Source organism: Oncorhynchus tshawytscha, linkage group LG16 (genome assembly GCF_018296145.1).
Source record: "Oncorhynchus tshawytscha isolate Ot180627B linkage group LG16, Otsh_v2.0, whole genome shotgun sequence".
NCBI lineage: Eukaryota > Metazoa > Chordata > Actinopteri > Salmoniformes > Salmonidae > Oncorhynchus > Oncorhynchus tshawytscha.
In genome coordinates this window covers 39,825,834-39,844,254 of record NC_056444.1, presented here as the reverse complement: position 1 = coordinate 39,844,254, position 18,421 = coordinate 39,825,834, and the positions used below count along the sequence as shown (strand labels likewise).

At 42.2% G+C, this 18,421-nt stretch overlaps 1 protein-coding gene and 3 non-coding genes across 4 annotated transcripts; 1 reads left to right on the top strand and 3 right to left on the bottom strand.

Moving 5' to 3' along the window:
- Nucleotides 1–302: 302 nt before the first annotated feature.
- On the bottom strand, nucleotides 303–375 carry trnar-ccg. The gene has a single exon. It is a non-coding gene; the product is annotated as a tRNA-Arg (tRNA).
- Nucleotides 376–1,776: 1,401 nt separating this feature from the next.
- Nucleotides 1,777–1,849, bottom strand: trnar-ccg. Its single transcript has one exon. It is a non-coding gene; the product is annotated as a tRNA-Arg (tRNA).
- A 1,401-nt stretch (nucleotides 1,850–3,250) lies between these two features.
- Nucleotides 3,251–3,323, bottom strand: trnar-ccg. Its single transcript has one exon. It is a non-coding gene; the product is annotated as a tRNA-Arg (tRNA).
- An 11,890-nt stretch (nucleotides 3,324–15,213) lies between these two features.
- On the top strand, nucleotides 15,214–17,909 carry LOC112216567. Its single transcript, XM_024376551.1, has 3 exons — nucleotides 15,214–15,277; nucleotides 15,549–15,758; nucleotides 17,455–17,909. The coding sequence occupies exons 1-3, from the start codon at nucleotides 15,214–15,216 to the stop codon at nucleotides 17,661–17,663; spliced, it is 483 nt and encodes a 160-aa protein (XP_024232319.1). The 3' UTR covers nucleotides 17,664–17,909.
- Nucleotides 17,910–18,421: the final 512 nt, after the last annotated feature.

The following is an 18,421-nucleotide window of genomic DNA, read 5'->3' as shown; positions in this document are numbered from 1 at the left end:
TCACAAAAAAACAAATCCTGACTCACTAGATCGATTGGTCATTTGAATACTATGAAGATGTTTTTATTTATGAATAATAAAGCTGTAGATTGTTTGGTGAAGTCCTGACCTGGAAGAGGGGTTCCAATTGTCACTTTTCTAGCACTCCTACTATTGAGTAAAGCTTCATTTATTTGGAATTCACTATTTGAATCAGGGAATTGAGTACAGATATTGATGAACACTAAACATTTCATGCAAGTGGATCTTAGCAAGAACCAAGTCATGTCTGGCCATTTATTTAATGCACAGCTGCTTTCAACAGACCCAGGTGGGACTTGAACCCACAATCCCCAGCTCCGGAGGCTGATGCCTTATCCATTAGGCCACTGGATCTCTTATTCCCAACAGAAAATTACATCTCGGTGGGGCAAACATACTTGAAAAGTTTTGACGCATGCCAGCAAAGCCATTACACAAGACAATACAACATTAAAGAATACATTCATTGCACTATAACGGTGACAAACGGTACCAACAAACAGTTAGGCCCTATATAAAGCTTTCCCAAAAGCAGAGCTTTCTTTTCAGCACCAAAACACCCTTACCACTGCTACACCTGGCTATCAGCAGAGCCTTGTCTGGCAGCGAAACAGTTCATTCAGCCTCGTTTACTGCCTTTAAAAAAAAACATACTGTAGCTGATATGGCTGACTTGCTTAAACAAATGTGGTTCCTACTGACAACTGAGATGTACAATCTATGCTGGGGACAATAAAAGGCCACTTTAAAATGTGCAGTTTTTTCACAAAACAAAAAGCCACAGATGTCTCAAGTTTTGAAATGAAAAAATGAGTTGAAAATACATTATATATAGTATAAACAAGGGGTGCAACTTTGGTATTCGAAATGGGGGGGACATAACTATTATTATTTTTTATTTTTTCACCAGTTGGATAAACACTCCAAACAACCTATCCGACTGCTTGGAGGTGTCCGCATGGTCCTAAAGCATACCGTAGCCTCGTTTTGTATCACATTCCAATGATAAAACTAGGGGGGACAAAAATGTAATTTCAGAATGAGGGCGTTGGGGACAGGACATGTACTCCCCTGATTTAAAGAATCAGTGTCTTTTGGGAGGTTTTGCATTTTATTATATTTTATATACAAGTCTACAACTTATTCATTTTGTTTTCCAGACAGAGTGGACCTATTTCAACGTCTTCCTTCCCAAAGAGGGCAAAGACTCCAGCCTGCCCATGTTCTTCTGTTCCAAGTGGAGTGTGGAAAAAGTAGTGGGCTACACTGCCTCACTGGCCAGCCTCAAGAACAACAATATACTAACAGCTAATCTAAAAGAAAACAGCCACTAGCAACAGGCTCCAAGTAGACAAACATATTCTACTGTTATCATCATACAAATACGAATCAACATTAAAATCAACATTTATTAAAACGTGTAGTTTCACAATCATGTTTGTCACAATACATTTCACAAAAAAACAAATCCTGACTCACTAGATCGATTGGTCATTTGAATACTATGAAGATGTTTTTATTTATGAATAATAAAGCTGTAGATTGTTTGTTGAAGTCCTGACCTGGAAGAGGGGTTCCAATTGTCACTTTTCTAGCACTCCTACTATTGAGTAAAGCTTCATTTATTTGGAATTCACTACTTGAATCAGGGAATTTAGTACAGATATTGATGAACACTAAACATTTCATGCAAGTGGATCTTAGCAAGAACCAAGTCATGTCTGGCCATTTATTTAATGCACAGCTGCTTTCAACAGACCCAGGTGGGACTTGAACCCACAATCCCCAGCTCCGGAGGCTGATGCCTTATCCATTAGGCCACTGGATCTCTTATTCCCAACAGAAAATTACATCTGGGTGGGGCAAGCATACTTGAAAAGTTTTGACGCATGCCAGCAAAGCCATTACACAAGACAATACAACATTAAAGAATACATTCATTGCACTATAACGGTGACAAACGGTACCAACAAACAGTTAGGCCCTATATAAAGCTTTCCCAAAAGCAGAGCTTTCTTTTCAGCACCAAAACACCCTTACCACTGCTACACCTGGCTATCAGCAGAGCCTTGTCTGGCAGCGAAACAGTTCATTCAGCCTGGTTTACTGCCTTTTAAAAAAACATACTGTAGCTTATGTGGCTGACTTGCTTAAACAAATGTGGTTCCTACTGACAATTGAGATGTACAATCTATGCTGGGGACAATAAAAGGCCACTTTAAAATGTGCAGTTTTTTTCACAAATCAAAAAGCCACATATGTCTCAAGTTTTGACATGAAAAATGACTTGAAAATACATTATATACAGTATAAAGCAGGGGTGCAATTTTGGTTTTCGAAATGGGGGGGACATAACTATTATTATTTTTTTTTTTTCACCAGTTGGATAAACACTCCAAACAGCCTATCCGACTGCTTGGAAGTGTCCGCATGGTCCTAAAGCATACCGTAGCCTCGTTTTGTATCACATTCCAATGATAAAACTAGGGGGGACAAAAATGTAATTTCAGAATGAGGGCGTTGGGGACAGGACATGTACTCCCCTGATTTAAAGAATCAGTGTCTTTTGGGGGGGTTTTGAATTTTATTATATTTTATATACAAGTCTACAACTTATTTATTTTGTTTTCCAGACAGAGTGGACCTATTTCAACGTCTTCCTTCCCAAAGAGGGCAAAGACTCCACCCTGCCCATGTTCTTCTGTTCCAAGTGGAGTGTGGAAAAAGTAGTGGACTTACGCTGCCTCACTGGCCAGCCTCAAGAACAACAATATACTAACAGCTAATCTAAAAGAAAACAGCCACTAGCAGCAGGCTCCAAGTAGACAAACATATTCTACTGTTATCATCATACAAATACGAATCAACATTCAAATCAACATTTATTATAACGTGTAGTTTCACAATCATGTTTGTCACAATACATTTCACAAAAAAACAAATCCTGACTCACTAGATCGATTGGTCATTTGAATACTATGAAGATGTTTTTATTTATGAATAATAAAGCTGTAGATTGTTTGGTGAAGTCCTGACCTGGAAGAGGGGTTCCAATTGTCACTTATCTAGCACTCCTACTATTGAGTAAAGCTCCATTTATTTGGAATTCACTATTTGAATCAGGGAATTGAGTACAGATATTGATGAACACTAAACATTTCTTGCAAGTGGATCTTAGCAAGAACCAAGTCATGTCTGGCCATTTATTTAATGCACAGCTGCTTTCAACAGACCCAGGTGGGACTTGAACCCACAATCCCCAGCTCCGGAGGCTGATGCCTTATCCATTAGGCCACTGGATCTCTTATTCCCAACAGAAAATTACATCTCGGTGGGGCAAACATACTTGAAAAGTTTTGACGCATGCCAGCAAAGCCATTACACAAGACAATACAACATTAAAGAATACATTCATTGCACTATAACGGTGACAAACGGTACCAACAAACAGTTAGGCCCTATATAAAGCTTTCCCAAAAGCAGAGCTTTCTTTTCAGCACCAAAACACCCTTACCACTGCTACACCTGGCTATCAGCAGAGCCTTGTCTGGCAGCGAAACAGTTCATTCAGTCTCGTTTACTGCCTTTTAAAAAAAACATACTGTAGCTGATGTGGCTGACTTGCTTAAACAAATGTGGTTCCTACTGACAATTGAGATGTACAATCTATGCTGGGGACAATAAAAGGCCACTTTAAAATGTGCAGTTTTTTTCACAAATCAAAAAGCCACATATGTCTCAAGTTTTGACATGAAAAATGACTTGAAAATACATTATATACAGTATAAAGCAGGGGTGCAATTTTGGTTTTCGAAATGGGGGGGACATAACTATTATTATTTTTTATTTTTTTTCACCAGTTGGATAAACACTCCAAACAGCCTATCCGACTGCTTGGAAGTGTCCGCATGGTCCTAAAGCATACCGTAGCCTCGTTTTGTATCACATTCCAATGATAAAACTAGGGGGGACAAAAATGTAATTTCAGAATGAGGGCGTTGGGGACAGGACATGTACTCCCCTGATTTAAAGAATCAGTGTCTTTTGGGGGGGTTTTGAATTTTATTATATTTTATATACAAGTCTACAACTTATTTATTTTGTTTTCCAGACAGAGTGGACCTATTTCAACGTCTTCCTTCCCAAAGAGGGCAAAGACTCCAGCCTGCCCATGTTCTTCTGTTCCAAGTGGAGTGTGGAAAAAGTAGTGGACTACACTGCCTCACTGGCCAGCCTCAAGAACAACAATATACTAACAGCTAATCTAAAAGAAAACAGCCACTAGCAGCAGGCTCCAAGTAGACAAACATATTCTACTGTTATCATCATACAAATACGAATCAACATTCAAATCAACATTTATTATAACGTGTAGTTTCACAATCATGTTTGTCACAATACATTTCACAAAAAAACAAATCCTGACTCACTAGATCTATTGGTCATTTGAATACTATGAAGATGTTTTTATTTATGATTAATAAAGCTGTAGATTGTTTGGTGAAGTCATTACCTGGAAGAGGGGTTCCAATTGTCACTTTTCTAGCACTCCTAATATTGAGTAACGCTTCATTTATTTGGAAGAGATTCGATTCAAACCGCCCTTTTAGGTTATTAACATTTTAAATGCGACTTTCCTGTATTTTGTAGATCGATTTAACTGTAAATGGTGCAAATGTCAGCAAAAAAATTAAATTACCTTTAAATGTCAAGTTCGCTATTACGCAGATCTATCGCTAATCGGATTGAATCCTGGCCTTGGCAACATGACTTTCGATCACACCAGACCATACACTCTAGTAGTGTTTCCATAGCTTTTAATATCCTGTTCAATCTGACTCACCAGCACCCCCACTAAACAAACAACACCTACTTCAGTTAGCAGCAGATAACTGGTAATTGAACTGACAGGAGGAAAGCTGCCATTCTAGACTGGGGAAACCGGAGAAGATCAATGGTGGACCTCTGCCCACTCTCTGTGTAGGCCACGATTTATGATCAGTCTCATTAACAAAAAACACCATGGCACAAACGGTCAACACTGTTAATCATCCTGCAAGCAAGATTTCCTCAGTCAACTAAGAAATGTACGGTGTACATATTCGGACAGCCTGCCTCACACCATAATAGTGCAATTCAACAACAGCTTTAGATTCTTTAGATGATTTCTTGGAGTGGACGTTCTGATCACTGATCTTGAAAAGGACAAGATGAGTGTTAACGTGGATTTGTATGTCTCTCCTTCTCTGTCTCACCGCACATACATAAATGTAGATGGAGGGAGCCAATAACATGTTCATGTTCGTCTCATACTTGTTGACATGACACTAATGGGCAAAGAGTCCCTATGGGCTCTGGTCAACGGTAGTGCACTATAAAGGGAATTAGGTTTCCATTTTCACTATCCTTCCACAGCTGTAGCCTCTCCTATAGCGTTGTCAGACACACAGCATAGGTTAATGAGACTGCTATGTGACGGTCTGACTTAATTCGTGTGAATTGAGTGTGTGGTAAAACTTGCAGAGGCAAGAGTTTGAGGATTTCACCAAACGTTGAGAAAGGCCTATGACGTCTTTAGCCCAGATTGGGAGAGGAGAAGGCCAGGGGTTCTGGATGATCAGGGATCAGACCCAATATCCATCTGATCTAATGTTTTTATGCTAAAGGGGCACAACATAATCTATGGGGCACAACATGTGTTCTCATTATATGTGCATTTGTTCTTTTTAGCTACTTGTGTGGTTGATGTTTTTGGATATACCATATAAAAACCTATTCAGCTGCTCTTCGTATCTGGCATAATAGAGTCTTATTCTTTTTGTAAAATGATGGCCTCGTATTTTGGGGGCAAACAAATATGAATTATTAACAGCAGTTCAAATGCATTTTTGGACATGACTTCACAGCTGCTCAAACCTTGGGCAAAATCTGATAGTGGTTGAGCATCTGGTGGAAGCTTATATTTGTTCTGTTGCAAATGAGAGCTCCTCGTCAGAAATCAATAATATGCAATATGCATCTTCAAGCATTAAGCCACACCTGAGCCATGATTACACATCCTCCGGTAGTAATGTGGTCATTATCACAGCCATCATCTCTTGTTGGGTGAGCTCTTACTTACGTCATAGCATCTGATCCCCTTCAACAGGGCAATAATGGCTGTCCTAATCTATGGAGGAGAACCAAACTGCCTTCCCCCAAAGTGAATAGTGCATCACCCATACTAAACAGGCCAATGAAGTACTACAATATCCAACAAGAGCTTTGAATTAAGAGCTTAGAATTATAGATAATGCCACTGTCTCAATTATGTGCTGATGAATTCTGACATTTTTTCCCCCCAAAATTTGTGGGGACAGATTTTTTTCTTCCAATCTACACCAATAATATTTAAGGGGAGACCAGGTGTGTCTCTTTTGTATCTGATCTTTATTTATAGATATCCTCTCACTGGACCTACTGTAGTCATGGGCCTGAGGCCAAAACTACCATCACATTTTTGACCTTTCAGTTTTACTCTGAACATCTCTTCCTCAACCGGACTGCCGCCTGTGACTCATCTCTCTCACCGAGCTGTGCTTTTGTCACCACATGATTTCATCATGTTTGAACACTATGTTTGGACCTCTGCAAACTTATTGAGACCACACCCAAAAGAGAGGTGAAAATGGCGCCGGAGAATAGGGCTGCCGTCTTATCGGCTCTTAACCAACCATGCTATTTTGTTTGTTTTTTTGCGTTGTTCGTAACTTGTTTTGTACATAATGTTGCTGCTACCGTCTCTTATGACCGAAAAGAGCTTCTGGACCTCAAATTGGACGAGGAGTTCTTCTTCAATGAGTCGGACGCGAGAGATATACTACAGGCACCCGACAAGGCCCAGATCCCCGTGATTCGATGGAAAAGGAAACGTAGGTTTCGCAGAAAGAGATCAGGACGCCTTGTGAGGATCAGGCGACGAGTGGCTAATCTGCCCTTGCCTTCCGTTCTGCTAGCTAACGTTCAATCACTGGAAAATAAATGTCACCAACTTAAAGCACGTACATCCTACCAACGGGACATTAAAAACTGTAATATCTTATGTTTCACAGAGTCGTGGCTGAACGACGACAATAAGAACATACAGCTGGCGGGATATACACACTATCAGCAGGACAGAACAGCAGCCTCTGGTAAGACACGGGGCGGGGGCTTATGCATATTTGTAAACAATAGCTGGTGCATGATATATAAGTAAGTCTCAGTGTTTTGCTCGTCTGAGGTAGAGTATCCCATGATAAGCTGTAGACCACACTATCTACCTAGAGAGTTTTCATCTGTATTTTTGTAGCTGTCTACATACAACCACAGACCGATGCTGGCACTAAAACCGCACTAAATGAGCTGTATTCCGCCATAAACAAACAGGAAAACGTTCATCCAGAGGTGGTGCTCCTAGTGGCTGGGGACTTTAATGCAAGGAAACTTAAATCAGTTTTACCTAATATCTATCAGCACGTTAAATGTGCAACCAGGGGGAAAAAATTATATACCACCTTTACTCCACACACAGAGACGAGTTCAAAGCTCTCCCTTGCCCTCCATTTGGCAAATCTGACCATAACTCTATCCTCCTGATTCCTGCTTACAAGCTAAAATTAAAGCAGGAAGCACCAGTGATTCGGTCTATAAAAAACTGGTCAGATGAAGCGGATGCTAAACTACAGGACAGTTTTGCAAGCACAGACTGGAATATGGTCCAGGATTCTTCCGATGGCATTGAGGAGTACACCACATCAGTGACAAGCTTTATCAATAAGTGCATCGAGGACGTCGTCCCCACAGTAACCGTATGTACATACCCAAACCAGAAGCCATGGATTACAGTCAACATTCGCACTGAGCTAAAGGGTAGAGCTGCCGCTTTCAAGGAGAGGGACTCTAACCCGGAAGCTTATAAGAAATCCCGCTATGCCCTCTGACGAACCATCAAACAGGCAAAGTGTTAATACAGGACTAAGATCAAATCGTACTACACCGGCTCCGATGCTTGTCGGATGTGGCAGGGCTTGCAAACTATTACAGACTACAAAGGGAAGCACAGCCAAGAGCTGCCCAGTGACACGAGCCTCGCAGATGAACTAAACTACTTCTATGCTCACTTCGAAGCAAGTAACACTGATACATGCATGAGTGCATCAGCTGTTCCAGATGACTGTGTGATCACGCTCTCCGCAGCCGTTGTGAGTAACACCTTTAAACAGGTCAACATTCACAAGGCTGCTGGGCCAGATGGATTACCAGGACGTGTGTACTCCGAGCATGCACTGACCAACTGCCAAATGTCTTCACTGACATTTTCAACCTCTCCCTGTTTGAGTCTGTAATATCAACATGTTTCAAGCAGACCACCACAGTCCCTGCGCCTAAGAACACTAAATGACTACCGACCCGTAGCACTCACGTAGCACTCACATCTGTAACCATGAAATGCCTTGAAAGGCTGGTCATGGCTCACGTCAACACCATTATCCCAGAAATCCTAGACCCACTCCAATTTGCATACCACACCAACAGATCCACAAATGATGCAATCTCTATTGTACTCCACACTGCCCTTTCCCACCTGGACAAAAGGAACACCTATGTGAGAATGCTATTCATTGACGACAGCTCAGCATTCAACACCATCGTGCCCTCAAAGCTCAGCACTAAGCTAAGGACCCTGGGACTAAACACCTTCCTCTGCAACTCGATCCTGGACTTCCTGAAGGGCCGCCCCCAGGTAGTAAGGGTAGGTAACAACACATCCGCCACATGGATCCTCAACACTGTGGCCCCTCAGGGATGCATGCTCAGTTCCCTCCTGTACTCCCTGTTCACTCATGACTGCACGGCCAGGTACGACTCCAACACCATCATTAAGTTTGCTGATGACACAATAGTGGTAAGCCTAATCACCAACAACGATGAGACAGCCATATAGGGAGTAGGTCAAAGACCTGACCGAGTGGTGCCAGGACAACAACCTTTCCGTCAACGTGATCAAGACAAAGGAGATGATTGTGGACTACAGAAAAAGGAGGACCGGGCACTCCCCCATTCTCATCAACGGGGCTGTAGTAGAGCAGGTTGAGAGGTTCAAGTTCACCAACAAAACTAATATGGTCCAAGCACACCAAGACAGTCGTGAAGAGGGTCATGACGAAACCTATTCCCCCAAGAGACTGAAAAGATTTGGCATGGGTTCTCAGATCTTCAAAAGGTTTTACAGCTGCACCACCGAGAGCATCCCGATGGGTTGCATCACTGCCTGATATGGAAACTGTTCGGCCTCCGTCCGCAAGGCACTACAGAGGGTAGTGTGAACGGCCCAGTACATCACCAGGGCCAAGCTTCCTGCCATCCAGGACCTCTATACCAGGCGGTGTCAGAGGAAGGCCCTAAAAATTGTCAAAGACTCCAGCCATCCTAGTCATAGACTGTTCTTTCTGCTACCCCCCTTAGATCCAAGTTGGCGTACCAGTGAAGACGTGTTTTGTTCGTGTCTCGTGTATTTTTGTATTTTTCGTATTTATATTTCAACTTTATTTTCAATCTCCTTTCGATTTTTAATTTGATTATACCTTCCGGTAACCTGCCTCACCCAATGTGATACGGTATAGCTATTATTTTAAATGTTTTAAACTTTAGAACACATTCTAGAACCTCCAGAAGCTAACCAGCTAATTAGCTGCAAGCTATTTATTAGTCATTGTTAGCCACTGCTAGCGGCTTTTACCTTCTGCACAGATACCAGCCCTGTTTTTAGCCTGGATAATACTCGCCAGTCTACCAGTATCGGACTGTCTCTCCACAACAACGCCAGATTCCTGCCGTAATCCCTGGACCACTACTTCTGATCTTCACGGCTAGCTTGCAGCTAGCTAGCTCACAGCTTGCAGCTAGCTAGCTCACAGCTAGTTTGCACTCACCGTGGCATCCAGCATCGAAGCTATCCCTGAGGCCCACCTCCCGGCCCACTCAGCTGTTCACCCAAACCCCACTCATACACGGCTAGAGCCCAATACTCCACCGGATCCTTGCTGTATACTCTGGACCTTGGCACCGGTTCACCGCTGCTACCGATTGGCTATAGTGGCTAACGCCACTGCCACGAAGCTAGCACCAGTTAGCCGTGAACCAGGTGCATCTCCCGGCTAGCAAACTAAATTCAAACAATAACAATTAACAATACCTCTTTCGCCATCTGGCTTGGATTCTCTGTCGACATGGCGTCCCGCCGCACCACCACGACTGGGCTGCCGACGAATACTCCATCCGCTGTGCCTTCATCCGACCTCCGTCGGAGCAGACGCTACTAACTTTAAACGGCGTGTCGCCCGAGTGCTAGCGTAGTGGCGGCTCCCTGTTCCATCTACTGCTGCCCTCTGGACACTATGATCACTTAGCCACATAGCTGATGCCTGCTGGACTGTCTATTAATCACGGTACTCCATTCTGTTTATTTATTTTTTATCTGTCGGCCCCAGCCGCGAACTCAGGCTCTGTGTGTAGTTAATCCGACCCCCTCTGGCTAGTCATCGCCATTTTACCTGCTGTTTTTGTGTTAGCTGATTAGCTGTTGTTGTCTCACCTGTTGTTTTAGCTAGCTCTCCCAATCAACACCTGCGATTACTTTATGCCTCGCTGTATGTCTCTCTCGAATGTCAATATGCCTTGTATACTGTTGTTCAGGTTAGTTATCATTGTTTTAGTTTACAATTGACCCCCTAGTTCCACTCTTAATACCTCTGATACCTCCTTTGTCCCACCTCCCACACATGCGGTGACCTCACCCATTACAACCAGCATGTCCAGATACAACCTATCTTATCATCACCCAGTGCCTGGGCTTACCTCCCCACCATACCCCTGTCTGCGCTTTATGCCCTAAATATATTCTACCACGCCCAGAAATCTGCTCCTTTTATTCTTTGTCCCCAACGCTCTAGGCGACCAGTTTTGATAGCCTTTGGCCGCACCCTCATAATACTCCTCCCTTGTTCTGCGGGTAATGTGGAGGTAAACCCAGGCCCTGCATGTCCCCAGGCACCCTCATTTGTTGACTTCTGTGATCGAAAAAGCCTTGGTTTCATGCATGTCAACATCAGAAGGAAGGCCACCAAAAATTCAGAGATTTCCATACCCAACTATAACATTTTCCGTCAAGATAGAACTGCCAAAGGGGGCGGAGTTGCAGTCTACTGCAGAGATAGCCTGCAAAGTAATATCATACTTTCCAGGTCCATACCCAAACAGTTCGAACTACTAATTTTAAAAATTACTCTCTCCAGAAATAAGTATCTCACAGTTGCAGCCTGCTTACCGACCCCCCTCAGCTCCCAGCTGTGCCCTGGACACCATTTGTGAATTGATCGCCCCCATCTAGCTTCAGAGTTTGTTCTGTTAGGTGACCTAAACTGGGATATGCTCAACACCCCGGCAGTCCTACAATCTAAGCTAGATGCCCTCAATCTCACACAAATGATCAAGGAACCCACCAGGTACAACCCTAAATCAGTAAACAATAGCACCCTCATAGATGTTATCCTGACCAACTGGCCCTCCAAATACACCTCTGCTGTCTTCAATCAGGATCTCAGCGATCACTGCCTCATTGCCTGCATCCGCTACGGGTCCGCAGTCAAACGACCACCCCTCATCACTGTCAAACGCTCCCTAAAACACTTCTGCGAGCAGGCCTTTCTAATCGACCTGGCCCGGGTATCCTGGAAGGATGTTGACCTCATCCCGTCAGTTGAGGATGCCTGGTCATTCTTTAAAAGTAACATGAAGCATGCTCCGTTCACAAAATGCAGAACTAAGAACAGATATAGCCCTTGGTTCACTCCAGACCTGACTGCGCTCGACCAGCATAAAAATATCCTGTGGCGGACTGCAATAGCGTTGAATAGTCCCCGCGATATGCAACTGTTCAGGGAAGTCAGGAACCAATACACGCAGTCAGTCAGGAAAGCAAAGGCCAGCTTTTTCAAGCAGAAGTTTGCGTCCTGTAGCTCTAACTCAAAAAAGTTCTGGGACACTGTAAAGTCCATGGAGAACAAGAGTACCTCCTCCCAGCTGCCCACTGCACTGAGGCTAGGTAACATGGTCACCACTGATAAATCCATGATAATCGATAACTTCAACAAGCATTTCTAAAGGGCTGGTCATGCCTTCCTCCTGGATACTCCTACCTCGGCCAACAGCTCCGCCCCCCCCACCCCGCAGCTACTCGCCCAAGCCTCCCCAGCTTCTCCTTTACCCAAATCCAGATAGCAGATGTTCTGAAAGAGCTGCAAAGCCTGGACCCGTACAAATCAGCTGGTCTTGACAATCTGGACCCTCTATTTCTGAAACTATCCACCGCCATTGTCGCAACCCCTATTACCAGCCTGTTCAACCTCTCTTTCATATCGTCTGAGATCCCCAAGGATTGGAAAGCTGCCGCAGTCATCCCCCTCTTCAAAGGGGGAGACACCCTGGACCCAAACTGCTACAGACCTATATCCATCCTGCCCTGCCTATCTAAGGTCTTCAAAAGCCTAGTCAACAAACAGATCACTGAGGATCTCGAATCCCACCGTACCTTCTTCACTGTGCAATCTGGTTTCCGAGCCGGTCACGGGTGCACCTCTGCCACGCTCAAGGTACTAAAAATATCACAATACTGTGCAGTCGTCTTCATCGACCTGGCCAAGGCTTTCGACTCTGTCAATCACCATATTCTTATCGGCAGACTCAGTAGCCTCGGTTTTTCTAATGACTGCCTTGCCTGGTTCACCAACTACTTTGCAGACAGAGTTCAGTGTGTCAAATCGGAGGGCATGTTGTCCGGTCCTCTGGCAGTCTCTATGGGGGTGCCACAGGGTTCAATTCTCAGGCCGACTCTTTTCTCTGTATATATCAATGATGTTGCTCTTGCTGCGGGCGATTCCCTGATCCACCTCTACGCAGACGACACCATTCTGTATACTTCCGGCCCTTCCTTGGACACTGTGCTATCTAACCTCCAAACAAGCTTCAATGCCATACAACACTCCTTCCGTGGCCTCCAACTGCTCTTAAATGCTAGTAAAACCAAATGCATGCTTTTCAACCGTTCGCTGCCTGCACCCGCACGCCCGATTAGCATCACCACCCTGGATGGTGCCGACCTAGAATATGTGGACATCTATAAGTACCTAGGTGTCTGGCTAGACTGTAAACTCTCCTTCCAGACTCATATCAAACATCTCCAATCTAAAATCAAATCTAGAGCCGGCTTTCTATTCCGCAACAAAGCCTCCCTCACTCACGCCGCCAAACTTACCCTAGTAAAACTGACTATCCTACCGATCCTCGACTTCGGCGATGTCATCTACAAAATAGCTTCCAATACTCTACTCAGCAAACTGGATGCAGTTTATCACAGTGCCATCCATTTTGTTACTAAAGCACCTTATACCACCCACCACTGCGACCTGTATGCTCTAGTCGGCCGGTCCTCGCTACATATTCATCGCCAGACCCACTGGCTACAGGTCATCTACAAGTCTATGCTAGGTAAAGCTCCGCCTTTCCCAGTTCACTGGTCACGATGGCAACACCCACCCGTAGCACGCGCTCCAGCAGGTGTATCTCACTGACCATCCCTAAAGCCAACACCTCATTTGGCCGCCTTTCGTTCCAGTTCTCTGCTGCCTGTGACTGGAACGAATTGCAAAAATCGCTGAAGTTGGAGACTTTTATCTCCCTCACCAACTTTAAACATCTGCTATCTGAGCAGATAACCGATCGGTGCAGCTGTACATAGTCCAACGGTAAATAGCCCACCCAATTTACCTACCTCATCCTGTTTTTATTTATTTACTTTTCTGCTCTTTTGCACACCAGTATCTCTACCTGCACATGACCATTTGATCATTTCACTCCAGTGTTAATCTGCTAAATTGTAATTATTCGCCTACCTCCTCATGTCTTTTGCATACAATGTATATAGACTCTTTTTTCTTTTTCTACTGTGTTATAGACTTGTTTATTGTTTACTCCATGTGTAACTCTGTGTTGTTGTCTGTTCACACTGCTATGCTTTATCTTGGCCAGGTCGCAGTTGTAAATGAGAACTTGTTCTCAACTAGCCTACCTGGTTAAATAAAGGTGAAATAAAAATGTTACAAATCATTAAAAAAACTTTTTTTTTAAGAGTACCGGAGCGCCAAGTCTAGGTCCAAGAGGATCCTAAAACAGCTTCTAGCCCCAAGCCATAAGACTCCTGAGCAGCTAATCAAATGGTTACCCAGATTATTCCCCATAGACACTTTAATAACTCTACCTACATGTACATAATCATGTCAATTATCTCGACACCGGTGCCCCCCACACATTGGTACATTGACTCAGCCCCGCTATTGTTATTTACTGCTGCTCTTTAATTATTTATTATTCTTATCTCTTACTTTTTTAGGGATTTTCTTAAAACTGCATTGTTGGTTAAGGGCTGGTAAGTAAGCATTTCACTGTTGTATCCACCTGTTGTATTCACACGTGACAAATAACATTTGATTTTAATATCACTATATTGATCACTCACGTTTTGCATTCATCAATTTGTTAATGTATATATGTGAATCATACACATCACCATAGAATGTAGGCCTATGATAGGATATAACCATTTACCATGTTACATTGAAGGAACTGTCCACTGCTCCAGAATTCAGTTACCTATAATGAATCACAATATGAGTGAATTTTATTAGACATACACAAGTTCATTCATTGAAAATTATACGTTTTCCACTATATGGTTGGTGCTATGACAACGAAAGGACTTGTCGATACTAATCAAGATGATTGACGCATACCCGCCTCCACAACCCTGGGCCACTGTCTTGTACTTGAAGTGAAGGTCCCCAAAGCATGCAGTCTACTAATTTAATGTTGTCCACATGTCATTGACTACTTGATGGAGTGCACCGCGGCGTGCCATGACCGAGGAAAACTCCAACCCAAAAGCCCAATTAAATTACTTTTTAATTCTTAAAGGAAAGAAGAGGCAAGAAGGAGTGGACGAGGAGGAAGTGGTGGGGTGACTTTATCCACCGGAGTATCCTATGTGACGTTCTTGATTCATCATCTAATATGGGCAGTCCGGGAATATATAAACTCCCGCTCACAACCTTCCCGCCAATGAAGAACCTCACACGAGGAAACCCTCCACAGAAAAACCTCTACAAAGCTACACAAGTTTACAGTAAGTTTAAGACAGTTGTGTGCCGTCCACAAACCGCTAGACTTTTATATATAAAATGTGAACACTTATTTAGGATAATAAATTATTTATTCAGTTATTAGGTAAGAGTAGATCATTCATTGGTAGACATATCTGTATTTTCTAAGATTACGCAATCGTGCGCAATTACGCGTAAACATACTAATTGAAAAGTTAGGACACGATGACATTGATACAAGTCTAAAGTCGGGTTCAACCATTTATCTTTACCTTTATGTCGTTTTAAAATAAGACGGTCCACGTGCAGTTCCTTGTTGTCCATCTACAATGATTCCTGAGACTAGAGTGGCGAGCCCGGTGACGGTGAGAGAGTGCGTCCTGGGGACCCGCTGGCTGACGGCTGCGCTCACGGTACTGCTGCTGCTGTCCACGACGGTCACCTGTGTACACAGTACCACAGTGGAGCACGACTATCATATCGTCCACAATGTCGACAATAGAAGTAAGTTGATGCTCGTTTTTATTTTCGAATAAAAGTGAATGATTTGTGACTATATGGATATTACACATGGATTGCACATTTTATTGAATACAATTCAATTTTTGTATGTTAATTAACATAAATAATATTTCAGATTTCTAACCTATTACAAATGGTTTATAAAGAGTGTGGTAAAATGTGTTAATAAACGAATACAATCATAATAAACAAATGTAATCATTTTGAAAGGGTAACACATATCACACTGATAACGTGATATGATCTACAATGATTCTAAAAATACATTTTGTTATATCATAATATCATCTAAGGTTTTTAACATTATTGATATGGGGTTTATAAATTAAATAACCCTAAAATCCAATAAATGGACCTCCACTGCCTGATGAAAAGGTGACATCTACTTTCTGGTTATTGTTCATAGCCTACATGGTATTGTTCATACCAGGTTATTGTTTGTAGCATAAATAGTATTGTTCATACCAGGTTATTGATCATACCACCTTATTGTTTATACATGCTATTGTTCATACAACTAAATTGTTCACACCACGTTATAGTTCATACCCGGGTTATTGTTCATATCACGTTATTGTTCATACCACGTTATTGTTCATATCACGTTATTGTTCATACCATGTTATTGTTCCTATCACGTTATTGTTCATACCATGTTATTGTTCATATCACGTTATTGTTCATATCACGTCAATGTTCATACAATGTTAATGTTCATACCATGTTATTGTTCATATCACGTTATTGTTCATATCACGTTAATGTTCATACAATGTTAATGTTCATACCATGTTATTGTTCATATCACGTTATTGTTCATATCACGTTAATGTTCATACAATGTTAATGTTCATACCATGTTATTGTTCATACCATGTTATTGTTCCTATCACGTTATTGTTCATACCATGTTATTGTTCATATCACGTTATTGTTCATATCACGTTAATGTTCATACAATGTTAATGTTCATACCATGTTATTGTTCATATCACGTTATTGTTCATATCACGTTAATGTTCATACAATGTTAATGTTCATACCATGTTATTGTTCATACCATGTTATTGTTCATATCACGTTATTGTTCATATCACGTTAATGTTCATACAATGTTAATGTTCATACCATGTTATTGTTCATACCACGTTATTGTTCATATCACGTTATTGTTCATACAATGGTATTGTTCATACCATGTTATTGTTCATGCCACGTTATTGTTCATATCACGTTATTGTTCATACCACGTTATTGTTCATATCACGTTAATGTTCATACCAGGTTATTGTTCATACCAGATTATTGTTCATATCACGTTATTGTTCATACCACATCAGAACTCATACCAATACATTGTGTCCTTTACAACATTAATACTAGTTATGGAACAGCAATATGAAGGGTTATTAGGTCTGACTATCAAATGTGACATACTGTTTAGGCATAACGGTACAACTATGTAGGCTACTTTGTGGACAGGGATTTGTGTGTGCTTGTCAGAGTTTGAGTGTGTGTGTTTCTGTCTGTCTGTGATTGCGAGCACATGCTTGTATATACTGTGTGTGTATATATACTGTGTGTGGGATGAGTGGAAGCATCAAGTTAAGGTTGAAATATATATATATATATATATATATATATAGCTTCCACTCATCCCGCGTCTTTTCTTTGTCAGGTCCAGAGATAGATCCATTGTGGTACGTGGGGCGTGGGGTGAGGCCCATCGGGCGCTTTGGGAAGAGGCAGAGCAGAGGAGGGGGCAGCGGTGGGCTCAGACACCCTGAATATGTGATAAACACCCTGGAGCTTCTCCTCAACACCATCAGGAACCAGGAGAGCCTCGGGAAGACACTGGGAGGGGAGGACGCCGACTGGTTACCGTGACAACACGCTCGCCACCCACCGTCTGTGTTTGTGAATGTGTATTTTTATTTATTTAATCAAGGATTGTCCCCGTTTCTCGGTCTCTTTCTCATTTTCTTTCTTCCTTCCTGTCTTTCTGCTACTCAAGGTTCTCTCTCAAGCCTATGTCTTACTCAAAGGGACCTCTAAACTGGCTGACCCAAAAAACAAGTTGTTCTGTACATACTGAGAAATGCAATCTATATTGATTAATAAATGAAGATCTCTCTAACTATGTTTTTGGTAGCTGTTACCGATGATTGTTGAACGAAAAGCAGGACGTAAATCAAGAGAAATGTAAAGATGCTCAAATTCAAAATTAGCGGGTTCATATATATATATATTTTTTTTTACCATGAGGTAAATAGGTATGAATATTGCTGAAAAAGGGATTTTCTTCGTAACATAAGATAAGTAATACGTCATTAACTCCCAAAGGTTAGAAATGACAGGAAACTCCAGAGATCATTCAGGTATGCAAACTTTTATTCATTTAGTATTACACTTTTTCTCATTCAGAGCAATTTGGCACATAGAGAATACATTTTTTGCTTCTTTATATTTTTCCCCAACACATGATATGGATTGCAACAAACGATTGCACATGAGTGAATAGTCCATCAAAGCTGTGCATAGTGAACTTCACTGCAGTCATTCCGTCATGATGGCAGCTAGGTTGCACAGTCTCCCACAGACAACAGAGGAATCAAGTTTATGATTGGGCAATTATATCTTATATG

Excerpts from the sequence above, each read along its gene's own strand:
- LOC112216567 (XM_024376551.1), top strand. The coding sequence starts at position 15,214 with ATGAAGAACCTCACACGAGGAAACCCTCCACAGAAAAACCTCTACAAA. Across the intron at positions 15,278-15,548 it reads CAAAGCTACACAAGTTTACA|ACGGTCCACGTGCAGTTCCT; the intron begins GTAAGTTTAAGA and ends TTTTAAAATAAG. Across the intron at positions 15,759-17,454 it reads CCACAATGTCGACAATAGAA|GTCCAGAGATAGATCCATTG; the intron begins GTAAGTTGATGC and ends TTTCTTTGTCAG.